This window comes from Brassica rapa, chromosome A01, assembly GCF_000309985.2.
Source record: "Brassica rapa cultivar Chiifu-401-42 chromosome A01, CAAS_Brap_v3.01, whole genome shotgun sequence".
Classification (NCBI taxonomy): Eukaryota; Viridiplantae; Streptophyta; class Magnoliopsida; order Brassicales; family Brassicaceae; genus Brassica; species Brassica rapa.
In genome coordinates, this window is record NC_024795.2 from 14430560 (window position 1) to 14442479 (window position 11920).

Consider the following 11920-nt stretch of genomic DNA (forward strand, 5'->3'; position numbering starts at 1 on the left):
GAGTTCGAATATTTTAGATTTTGAAAAAAATAATCAAATTATTCATCACTCTTACTGCTTATACTTAAAAAATTACAGGTAACTTAGCTGATTATTTAAAATTTTAATAGGTTGAACGTGTATCAAGTTTGGCAACAAAAGTTTGAAAATAGAAAAATACTAATTTAGTTTTTTTTTTTTGATAATTTGAATGCAACTTTTGTTAATGAATGAAACAAGAAGCTTAACATGCATTTTAAATGAATAGCAAATCACTTTGTTCGCAATTATATGTATATTATATGATTTTTAGCCATTTACATAATTAATATAAATTTTTGAATAAAATAAGAGAAGTAAACTAAAAATACAAGGTTAAATATACATATGCTCTGTTATTTTCGGAAATCCGTTTGAGCTTGGATATTACCTGTTCGGTTTGAATATTCAATCTTTTTTAATTCAATATCCGCAGATATTTTGCTACTTCGATTCGAATTTCAGTTAGGGCTTTTCCGACCGGGCTCAGGTTCAGATTCGGATATAGGTAAATGCCCAACATTTTAATACACTTTAAATTGATAACTTCATATATATATATTTGAAGTTTTCTATTAAAAAATTAAATAAAAATTATCCCGCGCTTTTAAAGCGCGGGTCAAAATCTAGTTTACTTATTATATATTATATAACTAATTAAAAATTAATAGAGTAAAAATCAAAAAGAAAACTTATTTTTAAAATAAAAAGGATAATTGTTATATATTGTGTGGTTATCCAAAAATATTTCTCAGTTATAAAAAAAAAAACTGAAATATGCATAATCAAATATTAATCACGTATAAATTTACAAACTAAAAATAAAATTTTCAGTGATCTCAAAGAATTATTATTAGATTTATTTATTATTAATGATTGTGGTGTGTTAAAGAGATTTTTAAAAATATTTATAATATATGTATCTTGATGAAAAATTTGTCATATAGAAGTAATTTGATATAAGGTATAAACTTATCATAATAGTCTTTAAATTATAATGCATTTTCTAATAAGTAAATATAGTATCATTACGCAAGATTCTAAAAACCTTGGACAATTAATAAATACAGACCATAAAGAAGAAGAAAAGAAGGCATGTTTAGCCAAATGTATCAGCACATTCATTTGTTTGTCGAGGACTATATCAAAATACTGCAGCTTGAAATTGCATCCTCCACTGTTGTATCGTCCTGATTGTTACTTTAATCATTAGGTTGGTTTCTGTCGAATCAAGGAGCTGATTCAAGTTGAAATTATCACCTTCGAAAATAACATTTTTGTATCCTAGAGACCAACATGCTTGCATAGCCCATATTAGAGCAGAACCCTCTGCTTCCATGATGTTAGATCTTCCTTGAAATTGTCCCATTCCACAGTCAAGACACAAACCTGTACTATTTCGAATGATCCATCCCATTCCGGAGTTTGTATTACCTTCATGATGAGACACATCATAGTTACACTTCACCCATTCTCTAGGTGGAGGGTTCCATTTTTCACGCTGTCATCGTTGAATCCAAGCTATTACATTAGCTCGATCAGAAGTAATCAAGGTTCTTTCATTCCATTCATATGTATCACTAGCAATCAAATCAACCAACTGTGTTTCAGATATATTCTTAGAAGAGTTGGTGAGTCCATTACGACTTTTCCATAGTCGCCACAGCGTCCAAATAGGAGTTAGTCGGGTCACTCTATCAATGAAATCATCACTTTACACGTCAAAAATGAATCACAATTTATCTTCTACCGTTGTTGTTGTATTACAAAGGACTGATGTCGAAATACATATTCTCCTCCAGATTCTCTGTGCGTAGTAGCATTGAAAAAATAAATGGTCAGTGGACTCCACATGTTGACAACACCGACTACATGTAAGATCAACCGAGATATGCCGGAAACTGAGATTTTCTTTAACTGCCAAAGCCTTAGAAAGAAGTCTCCAAAAAAAGTGTTTGATCTTAGGTGTTGTATCGGCACTCCATATTGCTTTAGATATATCAGGATGAGGATATAAAGGGGGAATTAGTTGATTATTAGATGTTAATGATCCCTTAGCATACCTATATCCTGAGCGCACATAGTATACACCATTTCTTGTATAAGGCCAGACAATTAAATCATGAAGATTGTCACTAGGTAGACATATCTTATTTATCAAATGATGGTCCTCTTGAGCAATTAGATCCATAAGCTCCTGTTGATTCCATTGTTTAGTTTCTTGATCAATAAGAACTTGTACCGGTAATATCGAATTCGTGTATGGGAGCAGAATGGAGATCTTGGTGGATTCGTAGGAATCCAGTTATCAGAGATTACAGTGTTGACTCCATTCTATATACAATGTTGTACTCCTTTTACAAGAAGTTCTTTTCCAAATAATAATGACTGCCATCCAAAAGAAGGTTGGCAACCTCTCCCCGCCTGTAACATCTCAGTTCTTCTAAAATAACGGTGTTTTAGTGCTCTGAAAACCAAACTATTTGGACGATGCATAATTTTCTAAACTTGATTAGCAAGTAACGCTTGATTAAATTTATGTAGTTCCCTAAAACCCATTCCACCGTCCTGTTTAGAGAAGGTCATCTTCTTCCAAGATACCCAAGCAAGTTTCCTTTGATTTTCTGTTGATCCCCACCAATATCCTGATATCATGCTATCAAGTTCAAAACCTACTTGCATCGGAAGTTCAAAAACATTCATCGAGAAAATTGGCATTGCAAAAGCAACAGCTTTTAGTAATATTTCTTTCCCAGCCGTCGATAAAAATCTTGTCTGCCACCCATGAATTTTTGTATGCACATTGTCTTTAATGTATTTGAAAGTCTCACTTTTCCGACCATTAAATTGTTCGGAGAGACCTAAATACTTTCCTCCACCTCCAATATTTGGAATATTCAACATGGCTTGAATACTTGAACGTGTATGATCAAAAATCTTCGAACCAAACTTTATAGTTGATTATTAAGGTTTATGAGTTAAACTGATCCTCGTTCGTATACTTGGAATATCTTGAGGAGTGCTTCAGCATTATTTAGATCTGCTTTGAGAAAAAAGAGTGAATCATAGCGAAAAGCAGATGTGATATAGCCGGTCCTCCAATGGATAGCCGTAATGGTGTAATGATTCTATCAACTTTTGCTTGATGAATGAGTGAGGACAGGACATCCGCACACAGAATAAACAGAGGATCACCTTGACGTATACCACGTGAACCTGTGAAGTTACCGTAAGGACTCCCATTCAGAGAAGCCCTTTTTACGTCGAACCTCTTCAACAAACTTCCATTGCAGGCCATCATAAGATTTACAAACATCTGTTTTGACCGCCGTGTAAATTTGTTGAGCATCTCTTTTGTACTTTCGGCATGGAAGGCTTCATATGCAAGAACTACGTTATCAGTAATATGTCGACCAGGGATATATGCAGCTTGATTCTCTGATACTAACTCCGATAAAATCCCTTTTAAGTCTTCCAACCAAAATTTTCGATATGATGCGGATACACTGAAATCACAATTATTAATTATGTAAATGAACCATTTTGTAAAACGCGTTACTTTCATGCTTATTTCAACTAATGGGCCTTTCTACTTTGAAGCCGAAATTTGAATCAATCGGGCCAGTAAACATCTCTCTCTCTGATTTCAAAATATGATTGGGATGGGGACGTAGAAGACCAGATTCTTCGATTCTTTCCTTTTCTAATACTTACAACTGAACACAGCTTCCAGTATGGTCTCGAAAGAGAGTTGTCGCAACGAGATCCGTGCGGCTATTCGACAGCTTAGTGACCGTTGCCTATACTCCGCCGCTAAATGGTTCCTCTCTTCAAAACCCTAATTTAGATGTGTGCTTGATATTGTGAGTTAAAGTTTCGATCTTCACTACTCAAAATTGTAATTCATTGGGGTCCGACATCTCCTTGGTTAGCGTTGCAGGGCAGGAGAGCAGCTCGTGGGGATAGAGCAAGACCCATCTAACTTTACACCTTCCAATACGAGGTTCCAGCGAGGAAGCTCTAGCATCCGGAGAAGGTTCAGCACCATTTCAACCCCACAACCTTCCGCTGGCTTCTCTCAACCACCAGCTACTCCTCTACCCCAAGAAGAAGACGAGGTGATTGATGGTGACCTTTACCTTTTAGCCAAGTCCTACTTCGATTGTCGAGAGTACAGGCGTGCTTCACATGTCCTTCGTGATCAGATGAGCAACAAGTCTCTTTTCTTGCGTTGCTATGCCCTTTATCTGGTACTATGCTCTATCCAATGTTTTGTGAGTGTTCCTTGTAGGCTGCTTATACTATAAACTCCCCTTGATAAACCAACCAGTCACTAGTATGTTGTACGAATATAAGGGATCTTAGGGTATGCAACAGAGTTGTTCTGACATTTTGCAAATGTTTATGAATTTATTATACTATTTACGTTGAAACCAATTGTACTGTATATAACATGTCATTCACTTTGTTATGGTTTCCAATGAAGGCTGGAGAAAAACGGAAAGAGGAAGAAATGATAGAGCTTGAAGGCCCCTTGGGTAAGAGTGATGCCATAAACCGTGAGCTGGTATCTTTGGAGAGGGAACTGTCAGCCCTGAAGAGGACTGGAGCGATTGATTCTTTTGGATTATACTTGTATGGTGTGGTTCTTAAAGAAAAAGGGAATGAAAGTCTTGCCCGTGCCAGCCTCGTGGAGTCTGTGAACAGCTATCCATGGAACTGGAGTGCCTGGTCTGAGCTTCAGTCTCTGTGTACGTCGATCGAGATCTTGAACAGCCTTAATCTGAACAGTCACTGGATGAAGGAGTTTTTTCTAGGCAGTGCTTATCAAGAACTCAGAATGCACGGTGAGTCCTTGGCCAAGTACGAATACCTGCAAGGCATTTTCAGTTTCAGCAATTACATCCAAGCTCAAACTGCAAAAGCTCAGTATAGCCTTAGGGAGTTTGACCAGGTTGAAATCATGTTCGAAGACCTTCTGAGAAACGACCCCTATCGTGTGGAAGATATGGACTTGTATTCCAATGTTCTGTATGCAAAAGAGGCATGCGCTGCACTGAGTTTCCTTGCACACAAGGTGTTTTTGACTGATAAATACAGACCTGAGTCTTGCTGCATCGTTGGCAATTACTACAGTTTAAAGGGGCAGCATGAGAAAGCAGTAATGTACTTCCGGAGAGCTTTGAAGCTGAACAAGAAGTACTTGTCTGCGTGGACTCTTATGGGCCATGAATACGTTGAGATGAAGAACACTTCTGCTGCCGTTGATGCATATCGAAGAGCCGTTGATGTAAACCCTTGTGATTACCGAGCTTGGTATGGGTTAGGACAAGCGTACGAGATGATGGGGATGCCTTTCTATGCGCTCCACTATTTCCGCAAATCCATATTCTTTCTTCCGAACGATTCTAGGCTGTGGATAGCGATGGCTAAATGTTATCAAAGCGAACAGCTTCACATGCTAGAAGAAGCCATCAAGTGTTACAAAAGAGCTGTGAACTGTGGTGACACGGAAGGAATAGCTCTTAACCAGCTGGCGAAGCTTCACCAGAAGCTTGGACGTAATGAAGAAGCTGCATTTTACTTCGAGAAGGATTTAGAGAGAATGGATGCTGAGGGATTAGAAGGACCTAACATGTTTGAGGCTTTGGTTTTCCTTGCTACACATTTGAAGACCAACAAGAAGTTTGACGAAGCAGAAGTGTATTGCACTCGTCTTCTCGATTACAGTGGCCCTGTAAGTGCTTTTAATGGAAAGAGTATATACTTACTATTATTACACTTAATTAGTGACGAGATGGCGGCATTCATTGTTTACAGGAGAAAGAAAAGGCAAAGAGCTTACTGAGAGGGATCAGAATGGCGCAAACAGATTTTCCTTCGATGGATATGGAGCATTTTCCTCTTTAGTTTGTATTGTACCCAATAGCCAAAAGCTGTTTGAGAGAGAGAGAGAGAGAGAATGTATTCCATCAGGTACGCTTTGAATTTGTTATCTTGTACACCATTGGTTATATGATTATATATATGCATCTGTTTTGTCTCAAAGCAGATTTTTTGGTTGTTTATAACCTAACGTGCAGATAACATACATCATCAAGATGGTTGTTCGGTGAGCCTTGGTTTAGAGATTGATATCAATGATTTGACCCCTCTCTCTCTCTCTCTGCACTTTGACATTCAAGTTTGTTAGTACCAGTATTGGTAAAGTCCTCCGTTTCTGTTTTCAGGTTTGGTCAGTATAATAATATCTCTATTGGAACAAAGTTTGTTTTCGGTTTCCCATTGTGATTTTATGTCAATATTACAAATATAAACTGCAGTTGTTAGCAATTTCAGACAAATAGTTTTGTTACTCTGTTATACTTAACAGATAAATAAGCTGTGGAGTAAATGCTTGATAAAAGTGGATTTGTATCACAAAGAATATATTCAAATTTCTGAAATAATCATTGAAGAGAATTTATAACCCTTAAGATCATCAGCATCTTTGCGTCCGACCAAAGTAGCTCTGACCCAAACACTAAACCAGATCATACTGGGTCATCGGATCAATTGTGGTTAAATCACAAATCAATAGATTAATAAATTGTAATACATAATTATAGATTAATAGAATATTATTACTATTGAAAATATAAGATAATATCAGAAATTCATGTTTTATTTACAAAGTATAATTAAGTATTATTTATTTTATTTTAATTTCAATTTTTGTCTGCCATTAAAAATTGATTAGTATTATTTATTTTATTTTATATTATTTAATTAATTTGTAATACCAAACTAGATTAGAATCCGCACTAAGCGCGGTTATATTTCATTTATATAGTAATAAAAATTCTTTACTTGATAAATTGATTGAATATGTAGTTTAACATTTAGTGTTATATATTTGTCAATATATGTTGAATGTGTATTTCTAAATTGTAAAAAAATCTCTTCTGAAAATGAATTTTGAGTCCATAAATGTACTATATAATTATGTATTACTTTAAACTCAATTGGCCATCAAGTTTTGTTTGAGATTTTTTAGAAAAGTAATTCCTTTAGGAAAAAGTCATTGGGGGTGATTGGTTGGGCTGTAGGAAGTGACTTTAGCTTTAATTTTCATCTACAACTTTAAATACTACCAATCATGCTTTATCTTAGTTTTTAAAGGTACAACCAAAAAATTAAAGCTACAGCAAAAACACACAAAAAATGGCTGTAAACATCTTATTTTCTAAAGCCCAATTTTTTTAGATGTAGGAAATTTTAAAGCTACATCACTTAAAGCTAAATCAAAAATCCTACAGACAAAATGATAAAGTAAATTTTCTACATTTACAACCCAACCAATCACCCCATTGTGATTTTAGTTTAGTCTTGGCTAGGCGATTCATCTAAGAATTAACGGGAAAGATAAGTGAGTGATGATCGGTTAAATAAATTAATGCGATTAGTGTATTTAGTCACAATCGTCCAACTTCTTGTTCAAAGAAAAAATTATAACTTTAATTATTTTGTGTATATATTTAGAGTACAATATATACTGAGTATATTAGATTTGGTTCAGAAAAATCTTTTGTTGGATATTTGTAAGTGTGTATCAACTAATTAAATATATATTCGTTACATATACTGAGTTTTGAAGGTTTGTTAGTTTTTAGATAGGGTTTAAATCATTACTATTTCATCGTATAAAATAATTAAAGTATTAAAAAACATAACTAACTTGAATATCCTAAATATTAGATTTGAGAGTATTTTAATAAATATTTAAAATTGAATCTGGGATGAAGATATATAAAAATCAATTTTAATCAAGTATACACGAATAAATTTACATATTCTATGGGATACATGAACATTACATTTATATATCAAACAAAACTCTAAGAAAGTATTAGATTATGTTATTATAGATGTATTGCTATTACCTCTAATACCGTATATCAAATCAAAAGTACTAGGGTAAACCCGTCCTATGGGCGGACACGTAAATAAACTAATATTAAAATTTTATTTTAAATCTTTAATTTAATTTAACTAAAATAGTATTAGGCTCATGTTTGTTTTACATCAATTTTATCTATGTATTTTATTATTTATTTTTAAAATTATAATGACACATTCAACATTGTCAATATAATCCCACAATTATATATGTTTTTTTTTATTATTTTCACACATTTTAACAAAAAAAGTACTTATTATCCTATTTAATATGTACACTACATATTTAATATCAGATCTCGAAGTTTATAAGAAACAATCGAATAACGACACATGATGCATCTTGTTTTCGAACTTTACATGATGCATCTTGTGCTTTAGCATGAATTTGTTAGCAGAAGCTGGTTTATAAATGAAAACTGGTTTGAATTAAAAGCGGTTTACAAATTTTTATATATACAAATCTTGAGTTAAGTGTTTTTCTATTCAAGTTGGATGTTAGTAACCTTGAAGAAGTATTTGGCCATATATAGGTCGGCTATGTTCTGTAACTTAGTGTGTATAGCTGTAGGTTACATACTTGTGATGATTGGTTTGACTGTGGCTTTAAAAATTTAGTGGTAGATGTAGATAAATTGGTTGTAGCTGTAAAATTGTTACTGTAGACTTTTTCTGCAGAGACTTTGCTGTAGTTAAATTTGTTGTAGCTGTAAGCTATAGGCTGTAGATATTTTAAAATAAAATATATTAAATATGTGTTGTATATATAAAATTATTATTTTATTTGAATTAAAATAATTTATATTAATATTTTTTTATAAATTATCAAAATTTATTGTAATTTAAAATGTGATATTATTTAAATATCTTAATAATTAAAAAAACACTCAAATTCAAAATAAAAATATTTATAAAAGTTTTATTATGATTATATAATTTATTTGATATTATAGATATTTTTTTATTTTACAGATTTTACAGCTTATAAAAAGATGATGTAGCATTTTTGCCTAAAATACATAAGGAAAATTTTTGCTTTATTTTTTTTATCGTAGCTTTAAAAATAAAGCTAAAGCATGATTGGTAAAATTAAAAGAAAACTTGATGTAGACTTTAATTTTTAAAAGTAAAACTACATCATGATTGGTAAAAATTAGTGATTTAAAAATAAATAAAACTAAAGTAAGATAAATCACAACCAATCACTCCATGTCGTTACATATAAGTGATGTCACGATATCAAACGTGAATAAGATGACTCTTCTTTACAACTGCTAATTGATCTCTACAGATTCGCAGAGCTCTCAACATTTATTGAAAAACAGAGAAAAAATATAATAATTTTTTTGAGATTGATAAAAACAATAATCTGAGAGCTAGATTAATTATAAAACTGTTGTTAACATTAAGTTTTTACGTAACCAGATTAGAGAAAAAGCCATCTTTTGTTTTGCTCTTGATCTTCTAAGGAGAACGAAAAGACATAAAATGTAAAAGCATGTGTAAATTATAAAGTCCATGGTATGCTTCAGTACCGTTTCGTGTTTTTTTTAGGATAAAACTACACAAAAGTTGTTTACTATGATCATCTGCTTAAAAGTACCACTGCTTCATCTCATCCTTCTCACAAAAAATGTTCTGATTCGTTGACTTCCTAAACTTGCTCAGATACTTGGCATTCTTGTAGAACTCATATTTATTTTCTGGAAAGAGAAAAGTTAAGAGATCATCGCAAAAGAAACAAAACTCCTTCAATCTTTACTTCAAGCTTTTAGTCAGATTCTCATCATAAGGAGCTCCAAAATAGTCTTCTTCTGATTCTAAACACCATTGACATAGTCAGTTACTAATTAGGATATGCTCTACTTTCTTCTAATCATCTTACATACTACATACACATATTAGATACATAAAAAATTACTACATACACACTGTAGCAATCATATCATCATCTTAAAGCAAGGGTTCCTCCCAATCCTCGCATCAGAAAAGAGTAGCTAACAACTATGTAGTAAGAGTCTCTTATGAAAGCATTTTTGTGACCGTTATTTGACTTCAAGTTAGCAAGATTGTGGAGAGGAAGACCACCGCCTCCCAATCTCCATGTTCTTCCTCTTGCATCTCCTCATGTCCATCTCTTTGATTAAAAAGTCTTCATTTTCGTGTGATTCTTCAAGCTACGATACTCCTCAATGGCAAGATTCCCCCACCTCTCCCGGATTTCCCCCTCTTAACGTCCCTTAATTTAACCAGATTACAAAAAAAAAAATTTGTAAACCATATTTGAAAACTCTACGGCAGCCACCCACACCTCCACCTTAGAAGATCAACAGTCAGCCTCAAATCAGAGATCATGACAGATGAGGCAGCCATGAATGAAGCCTACCCTTTTTATAGGGGAGAATCGTCGCATGCAAGATGGATAAGACTCATTGAATTCAAGATTGTGGTTGTAATGAAAAGGAAGAGTTAAGTTTTGGTTAATGATTTGAATCAATGCGACTTGTAATGGTTCTGAGGTGAATCAGGGAGACTAAAACGACATGATCAGAGTCCAACGGGAAGATTAACGATGAATCATCGAGTCTTAGGCAATATCAGAACCGCCATTGTTTGTATACAGAATCCGAGAGTTCGAGAGCCGATTAACCCTAAATTGTATGTCGGGAAGAGTTGAAGGCATTATGGGCCTATTTTTTCTGGTTTCGGACCCAAATATCATTAACTCACTATCAATTTTAAATGAAACTGTGCGTTTCGATCTTCCATGACAGGTGTCGTGCTGGGGTAACTCGACTTTCCTACGTGGAATCTGACGTATCTCGAAAGAGAAAAGAGAGAACACTACTTTACTAGGTGATTTTTCCGTGCTCATACACGGATATAAATATCAACATATAAATATATTACAATATTGATTACTATTTTATTTTATAATTTATATGTATGATCTTGTATAAATAATATTATGTTATTTTAATTAGACATGTGATTTTAGATATACAGTGTCTAGTCGGTTTGATTATTATTTGGGTATATTATATTACATCTACTTTTTTGTTGTTATTACTAAAATTATTCTTATAATTAGATTTTTATTACTTTTAAAATATATATTATGTTATTTAAGATTATGTTTTAAAAGAAATATATTTCTAATATTATGATTATTTTTGTGAACTTTCCTTTTTTATGAAATCAAATTTTGTATGTGATATATTTTCGTTTTTAAAATATTTATTTTTCCTTTTTTTTTATTGTGAACTTTCCTTCTTTATGAAATCAAATTATTCTTGATACATATTTCATTTTTAAAAATTTATAGTTTAATTAATGCTTACTTTTATTATATATATTATTTGGAATGATAATAAAGGAAAGGAAAACTAAATTAAAAATAAATAAAAATTTAATAATGGCAATTAGATATAATATTTTTAGTTTATTAAGGGTATCTCTGTAATCAACCGCCGTAAGAATTAACGCGAGAGCGACACATAGGAAACTGACTTGTCAAATAATATTATAGAGATATAATAAGACTAGGGATTAACCCGGGCTATGCCCGGGATTTTTATTTTTTCTAATTTTTTTTTCTAATTTAAGTTGTTAAATTATTTATATTTAGGTTATGATATATATTTATATAAATGTTAAGATGCATGTCATAATTAAAATTTATTTTTATTATAACACGTTAAAGTAACATATTTTTTACTATTTAAATATTTTTTTGTAATTTTGTTGGCTATCTAGTTATCATATTTAGCAAAACTATATGTTAAGTATTTGAATAAATGTTTTAGATGTTTAATTAAACTGCAGAGTATTTTCGGATCGACCACATGCTCAACAATCTATCGATCCGTAAAAAGATGGTCGATCTCCTTGGCCAGGTAAGTACAATTTTAGCAAAAATATCTTTGATTTTCAAATATTAAGTATGTAACTATTCTTTTGAATA

General features: G+C 32.5%; 1 protein-coding gene and 1 long non-coding RNA gene across 3 annotated transcripts; one reads left to right on the plus strand and one right to left on the minus strand.

Moving 5' to 3' along the window:
- The first annotated feature begins 3317 nt into the window (after positions 1 to 3317).
- On the plus strand, positions 3318 to 6399 carry LOC103874170 (anaphase-promoting complex subunit 8). Of its 2 annotated transcripts, none has more exons than XM_009152590.3 (5): positions 3318 to 3838; positions 3951 to 4268; positions 4505 to 5755; positions 5839 to 5994; positions 6102 to 6399. In XM_009152590.3, the coding sequence occupies exons 1-4, from the start codon at positions 3836 to 3838 to the stop codon at positions 5926 to 5928; spliced, it is 1662 nt and encodes a 553-aa protein (XP_009150838.1). In that variant the 5' UTR covers positions 3318 to 3835; the 3' UTR covers positions 5929 to 5994; positions 6102 to 6399. The 2 variants fall into 2 exon arrangements, with proteins under 2 accessions (XP_009150838.1, XP_009150835.1); XM_009152587.3 differs by having other exon boundaries at positions 3319 to 3838; positions 3959 to 4268.
- A 2949-nt stretch (positions 6400 to 9348) lies between these two features.
- LOC117132487 lies at positions 9349 to 11672 on the minus strand. Its single transcript, XR_004456067.1, has 2 exons — positions 10343 to 11672; positions 9349 to 10273 (listed from the first exon to the last, which is right to left on the minus strand). It is a non-coding gene; the product is annotated as an uncharacterized LOC117132487 (long non-coding RNA).
- Positions 11673 to 11920: the final 248 nt, after the last annotated feature.

Coding starts and splice junctions, on each gene's coding strand:
- LOC103874170 (XM_009152587.3), top strand. CDS start 3,753: ATGGTCTCGAAAGAGAGTTGTCGCAACGAGATCCGTGCGGCTATTCGA. Junction 3,839..3,958: donor CTATACTCCGCCGCTAAATG/GTTCCTCTCTTC, acceptor TTAGCGTTGCAG/GGCAGGAGAGCAGCTCGTGG. Junction 4,269..4,504: donor GTTGCTATGCCCTTTATCTG/GTACTATGCTCT, acceptor TTTCCAATGAAG/GCTGGAGAAAAACGGAAAGA.